Raw genomic sequence first — 18632 nt, forward strand, 5'->3', positions numbered from 1 at the left:
AGTGTTGAAGCTGTACTGGAACAGTTTGGCTCGAGGCACGGCTAGTTCTGGAGCACAGGTTTTCAGCACTACAGCCGGGATGTTGTCGGGGCCCATAGCCTTTGCTGTATCCAGTGCACTCAGCTGTTTCTTGATATCACGTGGAGTGAATCGAATTGGCTGAAGACTGGCTTCTGTGATGGTGGGGATATCGGGAGGAGGCTGAGATGGATCATCCACTCGGCACTTCTGGCTGAAGATGGCTTCAAACGCCTTCAGCCTTGTCTTTTGCACTCACGTGCTGGACTTTGCCATCATTGAGGATGGGGATGTTTACAGAGCCTCCTCCTCCCGTTAGTTGTTTAATTGTCTACCACCATTCACGACTGGATGTGGCAGGACTGCAGAGCTTTGATCTGATCCGTTGGTTGTGGAATCGCTTAGTTCTGTCTAAAGCATGTTGCTTCCGCTGTTTAGCATGCATGTAGTCCTGTGTTGTAGCTTCACCAGGTTGGCACCTCATTTTTAGATACACTTGGTGATGCTTCTGGCATGCTCTTCTGCACCCCTCATTGAACCAGGGTTGATCCCATGGCTTGTTGGTAATGGTAGTGTGAGGAATATGCCAGGCCATGAAGTTACAGATTGTGGTGGAATACAAATCTGCTGCTGCTGGTGGCCCACAAAGCCTCATGGATGCCCAGTTTTGAGCTGTTAGATCTGTTCTGAATCTATCCCATTTAGCATGGTGGTAGTGCCACACAACACGTTGGATGGTGTCCTCAGTGCGAAGACGGGACTTCGTCTCCATGAGGACTGTGCGTGGTCACTCCTACCAATACTATCATGTTCAGATGCATCTGCGACAGGTAGATTGGTGAGGACGAGGTCAAGTAGGTTTTTCCCTTGTGTTTGTTCGCTCATCACCTGCCACAGGCGCTGTCTGGCAGCTATGTCCTTCAGGACTCGGCCAGCTCGGTCAGTCATGGTGCTACCAAGCCACTCTTGGTGATGGACATTGAAGTCCCCCACCCAGAGTACATTCTGTGCCCTTGCTACCCTCAATGCTTCCTCCAAGTGGTGCTCAACATGGAGGAGGACTAATTCATCAACTGAGGGAGGGCAGTAATCGGCAGGAGGTTTCCTTGCCCATGTTTGACCTGATGCCATGAGATTTCATGGGGTCCGGAGTCAATGTTGAGGACTCCCAGGGCCACTCCCTCCTGACTGTATATCACTGTATCGCAAGCTCTGGTGGGTCTGTCCTGCCCGTAGGACAGGACATACCCAGGGATGGTGATGGAAGAGTCTGGGACGTTGGATCAAAGGTACAATTCTGTGAGTATGGCTATGTCAGGCTGTTGCTTGACTAGTCTGTGAAACAGCGCTCCCAATTTTGGCACAAGTCCCCAGATGTTAGTGAGGAGGACTTTGTAGGGTCGACTGGGCTTGGTATGCCGTTGTCGTGTCCGGTGCCTAGTGGTCCGTCCGGTTTTATTCTTATGACTTTTCGGAGCGAGATTTTACAACTGAGTGGCTTGCTCGGCCATTTCAGAGGGTAATTAAGAATCAACCACATTGCTGTGGGTCTGGAGTCACATATAGGCCAGACCTGGTAAGGACGGCAGGTTTCCTTCCCTAAAGGACATCAGTGAACCAGATGGGTTTTTACGACAATCCGGTAGTTTCATGGCTCCCATACGGATACTCGTTTTTTTTATATTCCGGAATTTTATTTAATCACCTGTCCTAATATCTCCTATTGTGGCTCGATGTTAAATTTTGTTTGAAAATTGCTCCTGTGAAGCACCTTGGGATGTTTTACGACACTAAAAGTGCTATATATTTGCAAGTTGTTGTGTCCCTTTGTTGCTTTCTATGTTTTTCCCAGTTTGTTCAATTACCACTTGTTTTTTTAGCATTTATGTTATATTTAGCTTTTTACCTCATATGTTGACCATGGTTGCCTGACTGTACAAGTGGAACTTTTTCTCTTTCAGGATATGTATGGTATTGTACGAACGGTCGTACCAATTTCATCAACCCGGTATTTCAACAGAATCATTAGCCCATTTCCAGTGCGGAACTGAGCTATGTGGTGAGTTAGCTGATTTCAGCTGCGCTGGCATTAGCATCTGAACCGCACGTGTGCATATGTGTTACTAACTATCGTGAGTGCCACTGAGAGACACCAGCAGAGGGAGATAGATAAAGGTGTGATTAGAGAGCCACAATGGATTTCTAACAAATAGGTCATATCTAATGTACCTAATTGAATTTTTTGAGGCAGTAACTAAAGTAGTAGACAGGAGAATGTGTTAGCTAAAATTAAAGCTCATGGAATTGAAGGCAAATTATTGACCTGGCTAGGCGGCAGAAGACAGAGTAGGGACAACGGCCAGGTACGGCCTGTCCACAAAAGGCAGGAAAAATCCAATCCAGCTAATTACTGCCCAGTCAGTCTACTCTCAATCATCAGCAAAGTGATGGAAGGTGTCATTGACAGTGCTGTCAAGCGGCACTTACTCACTAATAACCTGCTCACCGAGGCTCAGTTTGAATTCCGCCAGGACCACTCGGCTCCAGACCTCGTTACAGCCTTGGTCCAAACATGGACAAAAGAGCTGAATTCCAGAGGTGAGATGAGAGTGACTGCCCTTGACATCAAGGCAGCATTTGATTGAGTGTGGCACCAAGGAGCCCTAGTGAAATTGAAGTAAATGGGAATCGGGGGAAAACTCTCCAGTGGCTGGAGTCATTCCTAGCACAAAGGAAGGGGTAGTGGTTGCTGGAGGCCAATCATCTCAGCCCCAGGACATCGCAGCAGGAGTTCCTCAGGGCAGTGTCCTTGACCCAACCATCTTCAGCTGCTTCATCAATGACCTTCCCTCCATCATAAGGTCAGAAATGGGGATGTTGGCTGATGATTGCACAGTGTTCAGTTCCATTCGCAATCCCTCAGATAATGAAGCAGTCCTTGCCCGCATGCAGCAAGACCTGGGCAATGTTCAGGCTTGGGCTGATAAGTGGCAAGTAACATTCATGCCACACAAGTGCCAGGCAATGACCATCTCCAATAAGAGAGAGCCTAACCACTTCCCTTGACATTCAATGGCATTATCATCGCCAAATCCCCCACCATCAATATTGACCACCCTTGACCAGAAACTTAACTGGACTAGCCACATAAATACTGTAGCTAATAGAGCAGGTCAGAGGCTGGGTATTCTGCAGCAAGTGACTCACCTGCTGACTCCCCAAAGCCTTTCCACCACCTACAAGGCACGAATCAGGAGTGTGATGGAATACTCTCCACTTGCCTGGATGAGTGCAGCTCCAACAACACTCAAGAAGCTCGACACCATCCAGGACAAAGCAGCCCACTTGATTGACACCCCATTCACCACCCTAAATATTCACTCCCTCCACCAGTGGCGCACTGACGCTGCAGTGTGTACCATCAAGATGCACTGCAGCATCTCCCATGATCTCTAACACCTAGAAGGACAAAAGGCAGCAGGCGCACAGGAACACCACGACATGCACGTTCTCATCCAGGTCACACACCATCCCGACTTGGAAATATATCGCTGTTCCTTCATCATCGCTGGGTCAAAATCCTGGAAGTCCCTACCTAGTAACACTGTGGGAGTACCTTCACTACACGGACTGCAGCGGTTCAAGAAGGAAGCTCACCACCACCTTCTCAAAGACAATTAGGGATGGACAATAAATGCTGGCCTTGCCAGTGATGCCCATATTCCATGAATGAATTTTTAAAAATGGGTTTGTACTCAAATTGGAAGGAAGTGACGAGTGGTATCCCACCATGATATGTGCTAGGGCCACAACTATTCACTATATTTACTGATGACTTAGATAACACAACAAAGCCATTTTTCCCAGTTTGCCGATAACAAATATTGGTGGCATATTAAGTAGTGTAGATGGGAGCATAAAATTACAAAGACATTGATAGATTAGGTGAGTGGGCAAAAACTGTGGCAGATGGATTTCAATGCAGGTAAGTGTGAGGTCATCCATTTTGGACCAAAAAAGGATAGATCAGAGTATTTTTTTAAATGGTTAAAAGCTAGGAACAGTGGTGATCCAAAGAGATTTCGGGATTCATGCACACAGATCACTAACAAGTAGTGGTCAGGTATAAAAAAAAAATCAAAAAGGCTATTGGTATGTTAGCCTTTATATCTAGAGGGCTAGAATATAAAAGGGAAGTTTTGCTAGAGCTATACAAAGCCCTGGTTAGATCACATCTGGTGTACTGTGTAGAATTCTGGGCACCGCACCTTAGAAAGAATATATTGGTCTTGGAAGGAGTGCAGCACAGATTCACCAGAATATACCAGGGCTCCAAGGGTTAGATTATGAGAGATTACATAAACTAGGTTTGTATTCCCCAGAATATAGAAGGTTAATGGGTGATTTGATTAAGGTTTTTAGGATTTTGAAAGGAATTGATAGGTTAGAGAGAAACTTTTTCCACTGGTGGGGGAGTCTAGGAAAAGGGGACATAACCTTAAAATCAGAGCCAGGTCATGTAGGAGAGAAGTTAGGAAACAATTCTTCACACAAGAACTCTCTCCCACATAAAAGCAGTAGATGCTAGCTCAATTAATGATTTTAAATCTGAGCTGGATAGATTTTTGCTAACCAAGGGTATTAAGCCATATAGAGCAAAGGTGGGTAACTGGAGTTAGGATACAGATCAGCCATGATCTCATTGAATGGCAGAACAGGCTTGAGGGACTGAATTGCCTACTCCTGTTCCTATCAATGATAGAGAGACACCAGCAGAGGGAGATAAAGGTGTGACTGAGTACAGCGAGCTACTTTTTAAAAAAAAGTCACTGTCTGTGTAATTTCTCCAGATACGAAATCACGGCCATGCGACTTGTCTAGTATGGAATCGTGGCCTAGGACACTAAATGCTGGGAAAGATTCAGGAAAGCTGTGGTAATGGAAACCCGATAGCACTTCAGGTGGTTCAGCCCCAACTGGTGTCTCAGCAGCGATATTGTAGTGAGTCAGTCAAAGCCAGGTTGTTAATATAGTCAGCAATAAGGTCATGGGCGGCAAGGGCCTTGATCACAAGTGAACGGATATTCTGGAGAGAAGTGTCGAGATGTTTGATCTGTTGGCAGAATCCAAGGGAGTAATGTTGGTTGGGAAGGAGGTTGATGAGATTAGCCCCCAGCAGGTACACTGGGTGGGAAGGACAGCTAGAGAGAAGACTGGAACAGTTGCTGCTTGTAAGGAGGCAGTGATGTGTAACTTGATGGGCCGTTCAGAGAATGCCAATGGAGGCACAGCGGGTAGCTGTGGGCTTATCCAAGGGAAATTCAAGCCGGGGCTGGCAGGAGAGGAGGAAAGAAGAGAATCAGTGATGGGTTTTGGGGGGGGAGGGGGCAGGGGGAATGCAAAGTACCCAAGAGGGGAGAAATGAAAGGTGGCACAACTGGGTGACAGGAAGGGGAGGAGACAGGAGAAGAGACAAACGGCTCAAGGGAAATAAAAAAGATAGAAGTTATGGGCTCGGGTCTAGAGCAGCAGCCAAATGCGCACACGAATAGACAGAGGGAATTCAGGTTACATCGGCATGGCAGAGATTAGAAGAAACATGTCCTGGTCGTAAACGGAGGACCTTCCCCCTTCCTCCACGTGCCTTGTGTCAGATGGATCAGAAATTGCTACACTCGGTACTGCGTTACAAAATACAATGCAATATCTAATTAGCTGGAATTAATTGGAAAACCGCAAACACAAACGTAACACCCCTATTCAAGAAGGGAGCGAGACAGAAAGCAGGTAACTATAGACCAGTTAGCCTAACATCTGTCATTGGGAAAATGCTAGAATCCATTATTAAGGAAGTAGTAGCAGGACATTTGGAGACTCATAATACAATCAAGGAGAGTCAACATGGTTTTATGAAGGGGAAATAGTGTCTGACAAATTTATGAGAGTTCTTTGAGGAAGTAACAGGCAGGGTTGATAAAGGGGAACCAATGGATGCAGTATATTTGGATTTCCAAAAGGCATTCGATAAAGTGCCACATAAAAGATTACTGCACAAGAGCTCATGGTGTTGGGGGTAATATACTGGCATGGATAGAGGATTGGCTAACTGACAGAAAACAGGGATAAAAGGGTCATTTTCAAAATGGCAATCTGTAACTGATGGGGTGCCGCAGGGCTCAGTGCTGGGGCCTCAACTATTTACAATATATATCAATGACTTGGATGAAGGAACAGTGTCTTGTGGCCAAATTTGCTGATACAAAGATAGGTGGAAAAGCAAGTTGCGAGGACACAAAGTTTCTGCAAAGGGATATTGACAGGTTAAGCGAATGGGCATAAATTTGGCAGGTGGAATATAATGTGGGAAAATGTGAAGTCATCCACTTTGGGAGGAAAAATAAAAAAGCAAAATATTATTTGAATGGAGAAATACTACAAAATGCTGCGGTACAAAGGGATCTGGGTGTCCTCGTACATGAAACACAAAGTTAACATACAGGTGCAGCAGGTAATCTGGAAGGCAAACGGAATATTGGCCTTTATTTCTGGGGGGATGGAGTATAAAAGCAGGGAAGTCATGCTCGTGAGACCTGGACTACTGCATACAGTTCTGGTCCCCTTTTTTTAAGGAAGAATATACTTGCATTGGAGGCAGTTCAGAGAAGGTTCACTAGGTTGATTCCGCGTATGGAAGGGTTGTCTTATGAGGAAAGATTGAACAGGTTGGGTCTATACTCATTGGAGTTTAGAAGAATGAGAGGAGATCTTATTGAAACATACAAGATTCTGAGGGGACGCGATAGGGTAGATGCTGAGAGGATGTTACCCCTCATGGGGGAATCTAAAACTAGGGGGCATAGTCTCAGAATAAGGGGTCGCCCGTTTAAGATGGAAATGAGGAGGAATTTCTTCTCCCAGAGGGTCGTGACTCTTTGGAATTCTTTACACCAAAAAGCTGTGGAGGCTGAGTCATTGAATACATTCAAGGCCGAGTTAGACAAATTTTTGATCAGCAAGGGAGTCAAAGGATAAGGGGAAAGGGCGGGAAAGTGTAGTTGAGGTAAAAATCAGATCAGCTATGATCTCATTGAATGGCGGAGCAAGCTCGAGGGGCCAAATGGCTTACTCCTGCTCCTATCTCTTATGGTCTAACCAACTGTCAGCGCATAGGTGCAAAATTTCACGATCAACAAACCCACCAAATACTAAAGCACTCCACAAAGCCAGCCTCTCAAATTCAACACGTTCCCACCCTTGAAACAGCCCTAATCAAATTCACAAATGACATCCTCTGAGGTGAACTATTCCCTCCTCCACCTCTCTTACAGCCTTTCCACGGCCAGTACAATGCCAGCCTTGGCAGAGTGCTGGCATTCTCGCCCGAGTCAGAAGATCGTGGATTCAAGCCCTACGCCAGAGACTTGTGCACATAATCCCTGCTGCCCCCAACATGTGGGAAATGGCACGAGATTCTCTCCTATTCTTTCTGCCACCTTGAGGGATTCCTTGTCTTCTCTTATGTAAAGCACTTCAATTCTTATTCAGGGGATCCAATTTTTAAAATTCTTGTTACAATTCCCATTCTCTTCCATCTACTCAGCTTCCCTCCCATCAGTTTAGGAAACTGGGTAGCTGCTGAGGTCAAAAGTTAAGTTACAAATAAGCTTCACATCATATTCAGTTGGGGGAGGGGGGGGGCAAAAAAAAAGCTGGCGTGAAGGGGAGAGCATGCAAGCAAGGAGAGCGCACATGGGAAGCTTAGAGCGAGCAAGGGATGGGATAGAGGGAGAGAAAGCAAGCCTGAGGAACTGTGTGTGAGGGCACGGAGAGGGGTCAGGAACTGGCTCAGCTCCAATATTCCCTTTGGTCAAATAGACGCCTGACATCACTTTCAATACTCACACATGAACAGCAGCCATCTGGGTGCAGCAGCAAGGTCCTAGCAAGCAGTTTAAGGCAGCAAGAAAATGTCTTCAGAAATACAAACATAGAACAATCACTTTTCGGCAGACATATCAGTAGAGATGCTGAATTTGTTTTGTCAGACAGCAGCTCCCCATAACCATTCGGTCATGGGGCTTGTGACAATACTTTCCCAGCAAGAGGATCTCAAGAACCTGAAAATTACACCAGGCAGCTAGTCTTTCTCCTCCGGTTTCTGCCATAGTTCTGCACGTGCACAAATAAGTTTTATATGTATGTATCTACTCCTGACGCTGGAGTTTCAGCAGGAAACCAATTGCATCCTGACTCTCAATTCCTCATCAGAGACACGTCTGGTGAGGTATGACCATAAAAAGCGTTAAAGAAACCAGAATATTTGTTGGAGCAACCTTTATTTATACATTTTGCTTATTTCAGACCTTAACAACCGTCAACAACATTTTCTAGCACCATAGATCCAGAAATGTTATTTCATTGGTAAAGAAGTCTTATTTATACAAGCTTTCTTATTTGAGATCCTTGTGTTGCAATAGTAAACATTTTCTCTATTTACCACAAAAATTCAATTTCAAGACAATTTTTTTTTACACACTGTTTGAACATCAAATTGTCTTAATATAATGCAACATAGTAAAAGATCGCTCAAAGATTCATTCCGCCCAATTCTAGTAAAATAAAATTTGGCGAAAACAAAAGGAAATTTGACATCTGTAAAGTGGTACATCGAATAAAAAAAAAGGAAAGCACAAGAATTGAACATACAAAATAAAGGAAAGCATGTGGCTGGATTATCAATATCCTTGCACTCTTAAAAGAATGCACTTTGAGTTTCACAACAACTTGTTTCCAAACCTGCTCCCAAAGCTGCAGCAAATGGAATTGAAGTTGTACTTCCCAGTGATTAATTTGACTTGGCATCAGCTTTTAAAGTGGAAAACCTAATTCTAGTGAACAGAATGCACGCTGTTAAACCAGTTCAGCCACAAAATGAACAGAATTTCATTATACAGCATTTACTATTAGTATATATAGTTTATCATCGATACACTTGCACAATTCCGCCAGATCTATTTTGATCAGCCCCCTTGAAAGGCACACTATGATCTATGGAATAAATTTGTATTCTTTCAAGCAGAAAACCTAATGCCTGTTTCCCAGACCAGAACTTGCACAGACATACAACTTCAATGGACAAACACAACTATACTGAACTTGGACAAAGAGGAACTTAATTGACTATAGTTTTTAGACCTTTAAGTCCCATACATAAGGATATTTATAATCATTTCTGCAGGTTCCTACCGAATAACCACACAGCATGCCAACACAGCTGATCTCCACATCCAAATCAACTCCATGTTAACTACTGAAGTTTAAAAGAAAGTGTGTAACACTGTTAGCTATTGCAATGCTTCAATTTCTGCTGGCATCCAGTGGTAATTAAAATGCAAGTGTTTGCAATGGAGTATAATGTGCCACGTCAGAATTCGGTCTCAATACAGTACCAGAACGCAATTAGTTCTTCTTCCTGATGAAAACTTTGATTGCTCCAGTGAAATCTGCAGACAAGAGTACTTCGGTATTATCTGCTTTCAATGCACCTGATATGGAAGAGAGATTAGTGATAGATGTCACACAGTAATTAGTATATGCACATCTCAACAGAATACAATAGATGCTACTCATCCACTTTAAAACCACTGCAGAACTGAAAAAGTTCAGTTTTTAAAAATATAAATTAGATCTCCTCACAGCTTTCTTCCCACAATTTGCTCTTCAGGGCTCCCTGCTACTACCGACTTCCCCCTTTTCAACTTAAAATGAGTTCTTCGGATTGTTGGCTCCTTCAGAGTTGCCATTAAATCTGTGACTTAAGACTACCTACTGTGAAGCTACAGATTCACTGCCTCCTGCCCTGCACAGATGCACATACAAACCGCAAACATACACAAATCCTTCTTTGCCAAGAAACGGGACAAAACACACTCACTCTGCCCAAATACGAACAAAACTCATCTATTCAGGACAGCCTGAATTGAATAAAAAACAAGACTGGGACCTCTGGATAGAAGTCAAAGCCCGATAAACAACTGAATTTATCTTGCAGGTTTAATCATTACCCAAATATTTCTATTTTCAAGTGTGTCATGTGACAACGACATCACCACTAAACATCTACAAATGGGTAATGAGTGCAAAGAAGGTGAACTATCAAAGTTTACTAGTCTATAACAATTTACATTATACAATATCTGAAGCCAAGAAAGATTACATACCAGAAGGTATAAGATCTGTATCAATACCCACGCCATCACCCTCTTTCTCTGCCTGTGGGACATCAGACAGCATCAGACTTGGATTTGGTGCAAAAACTGCTGAAGTGACAACTGCATTATGTGCTACACAAGAGAAAAACACAGTAGAGATTATGATTAACTATAGAATTAATGTCAATATTTGCATGTATTCAAAGCATAGATTTGTCAGGACACATTGTCTGTACAACAACAACTTGCATTTATATAGTGCTTTTAACATAGTAAAACATCCCAAGGTGCTTCACAGGAGCATTATCAAACAAAATTTAACACTGAACCACTTAAGGAGATATTAGGACAGGTGACCAGAAGCTTGGTCAAAGAGGTAGGTTTTACAAAGCGTCTTAAAGGAGGAGAGAGAGGTGGAGAGGAGAGCAGCTTAGGGCCTGGGCAGCTGAAGGCATGGCCGCCAATGGTGGAGAGATTAAAATCAGGGATGTGCAAGAGACAAGAAATGGAGGAGCGCAGAGATTTCGGAGGGTTGTACGGCTGGAGGAGGTTACAGAGATAGGAAGGGGCCAGGCCAAGGAGGGATTTGAAAACAAGGATGACTTTTAAAATCGAGCATTCCCGGACCGGGAGCCAATGTAGGTCAGCGAGTAGAGGGGTAATGGGTGAACAGGACTTGATGCGAGTTAGGATAAACACAGCAGAGTTTTGGGATGAGCTCAAGTTTGAGGGTGGAAGATGGGAGGCCGGCCAGGAGAGCACTGGAAGAGTCAAGTCGAGAGGTAACAAAGACATGGACAAGGGTTTTAGCAGCAGGTACGGTGAGGCAGGGGCAGAGAAGGGCGATGTTACGGAGTTGGATATAGGTGGTCTTGGTGATGGAGTGGATATGTGGTTGGAAACTCACCTCAGGGTCAAATTGAATGCCAAGGTTGCGAATGCTCTGGTTCAGCCTCAGACAGTGGTCACGGAGAGGAATGGAATCGGTGGCTACGGAGCGGAGTTTTACATAAAACGTACAGCACAGAAACAGGCCATTTGGCCTAATAGGTCCATGCCGGTGTTTATTCTCCACACGAACCTCCTCCCTCCCTCTCATCCTATCAGCATATCTTTCTATTCCTTTCTCCCTCACATGTTTATCTAGCTTCCCCTTAAATGTATCTATGGTATTCGCCTCAACTACTCCTTGTGGTAGCGAGTTCCAAATTCTAACCACTCTCTGGGTAAAGAAGTTTCTCATGAATTCCGTATAGTATTAATTAGTGACTATCTTATATTTATGGCCCCTAGTTCTGGTCTCCCCCGCAAGTGGAAACATCTTCTCTACATTTACCCTATCAAACCCCTTCGTAATCTTAAAGACCTCGATCAGGTCACCCCCTCAGTCCTTTTTCTAGAGAAAAGAAAAGAGCCCCAGCCCATTCAACCTTTCCTGATGGGTATAACTTCAGCCTGGTATCATCCTAGTAAACCTTCTCCAGTTCATTTATATCTTTTATAATATGTAGACTAGAACTGTTCGCAGTACTCCAAATGTGGTCTAACCAAGGTTCTATACAAGTTTAACATAACTTCTCTGCTTTTCAATTCTATTCCTCGAGAAATGAACCCTAGTGCTTGGTTTGCTTTTTTTTTAAAATGGCCTTATTAACCGGCATTGCTACTTTGTGATTTGTGTATCTGCACCCCTAGATCCCTCTGCTCCTCTACCCCATTTAGACTCTTATTTTCCAAGCAGTATGCAGCCCCCTTATTCTTCCTACCAAAATGTAATACCTCTCATTTATCTATATTGAAATTCATTTGCCAATTATATGCCCATGCTGCAAGTTCATTAATGTCTTCCTGAATTTTGTAGCAGTTCTCCTCAGTATTAACTATACCCCCAATTTGGTGTCATCTGCAAATTTTGAAATTGTATTTCCGATTCTCGAGTCCAAATAGTTTACGTAAAAGGTGAACATTGGTGCCAGCTTCGATCCTTGTAGAACATCACTTCCCATCTTTTGCCAATCTGAGCAACTACCTTTAACCCCTGTCTGTTTTCTGTTTTGTAGCCAGCTTGCTATCCATTCCGCTACTTGTCCCCTGACTCCACATGCTCTAACCTTAGTCATGAGTCTACTATGCAGTACCTTATGGCAGGCCTTTTGAAAATTCAAATATATTACATCCACTGCATCACCCTTATCTACCCTTTCTGTTACTTCTTCAAAGAATTCAACCTTTCCTGATGGGTATAACTTCAGCTTGGTATCATCCTAGTAAACCTTCTCCAGTTCATTTATATCTTTTATAATATGTAGACTAGAACTGTTCACAGTACTCGAAATGTGGTCTAACCAAGGTTCATCTTCCCTTTTGAAATCTGTGATGACTAGTCTTATTTTAATCTCGTTTTCTATTACATCTATGAGTAAGGATTCCATTATCTTTCCTACCACCGACGTTAAGCTAATTGGTCTATAGTTCCCTGAACTGGTTCCTTCTTCCTTTTTACCGAAGACAATGGCTTTGGTCTTCCCAATATTTAGGTGGAGGAAATTTTTGCTCATCCAGTACTGGATGTTGGACCATTCAAACTTCCTGAAATGAGAATCAGTCTTTCTGAATCAAAGGCAACTATGCTGCATAACATTTGGGGAACAGTGATCATAATATTAGGTTTAGAATAGTTATGGAAAAGGACAAAGAACAATCAAATGTGAAACTGGAGGAGGGCAAATTTCAGTGAGTTAAAAAGGGGTCATGCCCAGGTGGATTGAAATCAAAAATCGGTAGGCAAAACAGTAATTGAACAATGGGAGGCCTTCAAGAAGGAGTTGGTTCGGGTACAGAGTAGACACATTCCTACCAAGGGGAAAGGAAGGGCATCTAAAACTAGAGCTCCCTGGATAACTAAAGATTTAGAGATTAAAATGAAATTGAAAAAGGATGCTTATGACCAATGTAAGGTTCATAATACAGTAGAGAACCAGACTAAATACAGAAAGTACAGAGGAGATCAAAGAGAATAAGAGAGGCAAAGAGAGAATATGTGAATAGATTAGCAGCTAACATAAAAGGAAAATCAGTCTTTTATAAACATATAAATAGAAAAAGCGTGGTCAAAGGAAGGGTGGGACCGATTAGGGACAAAAAAGGAGATCTTCTTGTGGCGGCAAAGGGCATGGCTGAGGCACTAAATGAATACTTCACATCCATCTTCACTTAAGAGGGTGCTGCCATTGTAGCAATAAAGGAGGTAGTAGCCATAATGGATAGGATAAAAAAAGATAGAGAGGGTACTTAAAAGAATGGCAGTACTCAAAGTAGAAAAGTCACCCAGTCCAGATTGGATGAATCAGAGGTTACTGAGGGAAGGGTAGAAATTGTGCAGGCTCTGGCCACAATCTTCCAATCCTCCTTAAATATGGGGATGGTGCCGGAGGATTAGAGAATTGCAAATGTTACACCCCTGTTCAAAAAAGGGGATAGGGATAAACCCAGCAATTACAGGCCAGTCAGCCTAATGTCAATAATGGGGAAACTTTGAGACAATAATCTGGGACAAAATTAATCGGAACTTGGAAAAGTATGGGCTAATATTAAAGTCAACATGCATTTATTAAAGGAAAATCATGTTTGACTAACTTGACTGAGTTCTTTGATGAAGTAACGGAGAGGGTTGATGTTGTGTGTATGGACTTTCAAAGGGCATTTGAGAAAGTACCACATAATAGGCTTGTTTTTTTTAGCAAAATTAAAGCCCACGGGATTAAAGCAACAATGGCAGCATGGATACAAAATTGGCTAGGGGACAGAAAGCAGAGAGTAGTGGTGAACAGTTATTTTACAGACTGGAGGGAAGAATACAGTGGTGTCCCCCAGGGGTCAGTATTAGGACCACTGCTCTTTTTGATATATGTTAATGATCTGGACTTGGATATAGAGGGTATAATTTCAAAGTTTGCAGATGGCACAAAACTTGGAAATGTAGTAAACAATGTGGAGGATTGTAATAGACTTCAAGAGGACATTTACAGACTGGTGAAATGGGCAGACACATGGCAGATGAAATTTAACACAGAGAAGTGTGAAGTGATGCATTATGGTAGGAAGAATGAGGAGAGGCAATATAAACCAAATGGTACAATTTTAAAGAGGGTGCAGAACAGAGAGACCTGGGGGGTGTATGTATACAAATCTTTGAAGGTGGCAGGACAAGTTAAAAAGGCTGTTAAAAAAGCATACGGGATCCTTGGCTTTATAAACAGAGGCATAGAGTACAAAAGCTAGAAAGTTCTGCTAAACCTTTATAAAACACTCGTTAGGTCTCAGCTGGAGTATTGTGTTCAATTCTGGACACCACACTTTAGGAAGGATGTCAAGGCCTTAGAGAAGGTGCAGAAGAGATTTACTAGAATGGTACCAGGGATGAGGGACTTCAGTTATGTGGAGAGAATGGAGAAGTTGGGGTTGTTCTCCTTAGGACAGAGAAGGTTAAAGAGAGATTTGATAGATGTTCAAAACCCTATGAACGGTTTTGACAGAGTAAATAAGGAGCAACTGTCCAGTAGCAGAAGGGTCGATGACCAGAGGACACAGATTTAAGGTGATCGGCAAAAAGGCCAGAGGCGACTTGAGGAAACATTTTTAAACGCAGTGAGTTGTAATGATCTGGAAAGGGTGGTGGAAGCAGATTCAATTGTAATTTTCAAAAGGGAATTAGATAAATACTTGAAGGGAAAAAAATGACAGGGCTGTGGGGAAAGAGCAGGGGAATGGGACTAATTGGATAGCTCTTTCGAAGAGTCGGCACAGGCACGATAAGCCGAATGCCCCTTCTTGTGCAGTACCTACTCTGGTACTATCATACATCAACATCATCCAAAATAGGCATTAAGTTGAAAAGAAAGCAGTGAAATCCTTGAGCTCAAATACCTGGAAAGAAAGTCAATAAACCTCACCCAGCAAGGAAGAATTTAGACCAATGGTTTTTCCATGTGCTTGACCTATGCAGACGCATTTGAAGGTCAAAACATTAACTCAGATAAGACAGAGTGTTGGTAGCGAGATCGATCCTTGCACATGAAAGTGTACGATCATGACACCTGGTTAACAAGCCAGTCATTCGACTCCTTTCATTGGATTCCCCATAGTTAGGCAGGAACAACTAATGAAACCCACAAAGGAGTGAAGGAAACATCCACGGGACGGCTCCACCGCCACCGAGCTCGGGTCCATTGTCTGTGGTTGTCTGGTACAGGCTGAGTGTGTGGTTTCCACGTCTGCCTAGCAAGGTAAATCGGGTAAATTCAGCAGCAAGGGAGCCTGGTTATATTACAAAATTAGTTCCAAAGGATGCAATGTTGTGGTCTAAATGGGGTATAAATCCAGAGGTCTCAAACCTACAAAACCTTTTCAGAAATGCTCATTGCTGAAGTTCCTGACAGAACCCACCCAGTACTTCAACCGAGCAAAACAAAGTTGTCTGATTCTAACTCATTTTCATCCCTTTCGCACCCCCCACCTCGACCCAGTGAATGATTAATATCTGCTCTTATTGGTTTCTTTCGTGACTGTATTTTTTGTTTGAAGTGCTAATATCAAAACACTGATTTGAGAGGGTTGCTGAGCCTCTGCTGGTATGAGGGAGCTGATTAACATATCCAGCTGAAGAAGCAGCCTTGAATTAATGACTTTCTTCACTAATGTTAATCCAGCTCTATTCACTGTCAGCCTTAGGAGCTCCTTCAAACCAGGATCCTCATCATTGCCAATTGTCATTTAAAATGAAAGATACTTAAAACCACAAGGAACAGATACAAAAAATGGTAACCATAATCCTTTGTAATCACTTGGCTTTGAAAGTTTAAACTGATTCATTGAAGCAGGTTTTAATTATCAACCCGAAGAGGAGTTTTTAAAATGGTTTTCCTTAAATTGCTTGATTTATCGAGAAGTGATTTTAAAAAATTGACTTCTTTAGAAAATAAGAGACTAGCACTTAAAAAGCTTATGGAGAAATTAAAACCAGTTTATTGTGATGCATCTTTAAGAGATTACAGTTTTAAGAGGTTGCAAGTTACCTTTAATCCCTTCCCAGAAGTCATTTCGATCTCTTCGCACTGAAGTAAACTTGCTGACATCATGGTAAGTGCTCCAAATATAAAAGTATCTATCTTCAGATCCACTTATTATGTAAGTGTAATCATGACTAAAAAATAAAAATCACAGCATGTAAAGAGACTCAAATTTACAAGGTTAGAGGAGAGGCTGGGGGAACAATTCAAAATCATGTCAACAAGGTAGCATTAAATGCAAGCGTGCATCATGAGGATATGGTTAGATGATTTCAGGCACCAAAGGTGAAGTCCACCTAACTTTCAGCTTAACCTCAGTTTAGCCAACACAGTACACACAAGAGCAAACTAATGCTGGCAGTTCAAGGAAGACCACTAGATCTGACGCAGAGCTTCACCTGCACCTGTACTGCTCACAACTCTACCATGCCCATCTGCTAGGTGGGTTGATCCTGATTTCCTGGGTCCATAGGCCCAGCTGTCACACAGGTGAGCAACTGAACTGGAAACAGAAGCACCAGCAAGTGAAAGCCCCAGAGGGAGGCGCATACCCACAAGAGAATCCTTCCCTCCCCCCGTAACATCGATACAATCATCAGTGCTGCAAAGTCTCTGTCAAAGGAAAGTCAGCACCACTTGGTGCAACCATTGAGTGTATGAGACCACTGTCAGCTGAAGAGGTGCCATAAAGATGCTTATATAAAAAGGACATCAATGGCTTCTCTTTTCAGGTCTACAACGGAGGTTAATTTGCCAGACTGGAGTCGAGTATGAAGATTGCAAAGTGGGGAGAGATCCCAGGACAGATCCCTGACAAGTTCTGTGGCAACGTTTGAAAACCGCATCAATGAATGCAATCTTCCAGGAAAGCTTGTATTGTGACATTGCCCTATTCACCAGGCATAATGGGAGCATGAAAGCCTGCACTGACCAAAGCATCAATTAGTAGATCAAGTCCAAAGTATGTGACTCAAGAAGATAATTGTTGAGGTATGTATGGGTGCAGCTATCATAGGCAGTATCAGTAAATTACCAAATATCTGAAGCAGATTTAACATGAAGAAAACTTATCTTTAGTTTCCACAAGATTATTTTGTCCTTCCCTAGCCCCTTCTCCCACTTCCCCACCATTCCCCAAATAATAGAGTGAAAGCTTGACTGAGCTGACATTACTTTCTTTGGAGTCAGAAGTCCAATTTAGGACTTGAACATATGAAATAATCAACAACCTGCACTTATATAGCGCCTTTAATGCAGAAAAACATCCCAAAGCACTTCACAGAAGCACAAGGAAAATGGATGCCAAGCTGAAGAGAAGGTTAGGAGGGGTGATCAAAAGCTTGGTCAAAGAGTTGGCTTATAAAGGAGGGTCTTCAAGGAGGGGAGGGCGGTGAGGAGGTTTAGGAAGAAAATTATGGAAAGTGGGACATAGGCAACTGAAAGCACAGCCTTCAGTGATGGGGTGAAAGGAGGGAGGAACACACAAGGAAGTCAGAAGAATGAAGTGTTCAAGTTGTTGGGGGGGGGGGGTAGGGCTGCAGGTAATTACGTAGATGTGGGGTGGGCAAAGGCCATGGAGGAATTTAAAAACAAGGACAAGAATTTAAAATCAGAGATGCTAAGAGACTAGGAGCCAATGCAGATCAGTAAAGACAGGTGTGATGGGCGAGGACTTGGTGCAGGTTAGTATATGGGTTTTGAACAAGCTGGAGTTTTTGGAGGGTGAAGATGGGAGGGTGGTAAGGAGAGCGCTACAGCAATTGAGACCAGGGGCAACAAAAGCATGCACGAAGGTTTCAGCAACAGATGGGCAGAGGTAGAGGTGGAAGTAGTAGGTGGAACTAGGTAGTCTAGTGCAGTACTGAGGGAGTGCTGCATTGCTGAAGTTGCTGTCCTTTAGCAGAGATGTTAAACAATGCCTGTTCCAGTTGTTCAGGTGAACATTTAAGATCTAATGGGAGCAAAGAGTTCTCCCGGTGTCCTCTCCAATGCTCCTAGTTAACACCTCGATAAACTGTTTAATTGATCTTGTTGCTGTTTGTGGCATTTTGCTTTGTGCAAAATGGCTGCCATGTTTGCCTACATAACAGTGAATGCATTCCACATGTGAAGTCATTTGAAACTTTTCTGAAGTCACGATGTAAATGCAAGCCTTTGTTTTTCTGACAGTTGGACTAGATCAGTGAGTGCTGAGCTGAACATGAGTGATAGTGATTGGCTCACCCCCCATTATTTCATAATTAACACTATATTTAATTTTACAATTGGACTTCAATTTTTCTGAATCCAATATTCATTTGTACAAAATACCTGAACTCCACTAGCTCTCTGAATT

The 18632-nt window shown here is 43.0% G+C and overlaps 1 protein-coding gene across 1 annotated transcript in view; it reads right to left on the reverse strand.

Moving 5' to 3' along the window:
• Window positions 1-8337: 8337 nt before the first annotated feature.
• The window catches only part of wdr44 (WD repeat domain 44), a 72698-nt gene continuing 62403 nt past the window's right edge, over window positions 8338-18632 (reverse strand). The window contains exons 18-20 of the mRNA XM_067996799.1: window positions 16304-16431; window positions 10239-10361; window positions 8338-9563 (exon numbers count right to left, since the gene is read on the reverse strand). Of these exons, the coding sequence (XP_067852900.1) occupies window positions 9478-9563; window positions 10239-10361; window positions 16304-16431 (337 nt within the window). The 3' untranslated portion in view covers window positions 8338-9477. The remainder of the gene's footprint in view (window positions 9564-10238; window positions 10362-16303; window positions 16432-18632) is intronic.

Source organism: Heptranchias perlo, chromosome 15 (assembly GCF_035084215.1).
Source record: "Heptranchias perlo isolate sHepPer1 chromosome 15, sHepPer1.hap1, whole genome shotgun sequence".
NCBI lineage: Eukaryota > Metazoa > Chordata > Chondrichthyes > Hexanchiformes > Hexanchidae > Heptranchias > Heptranchias perlo.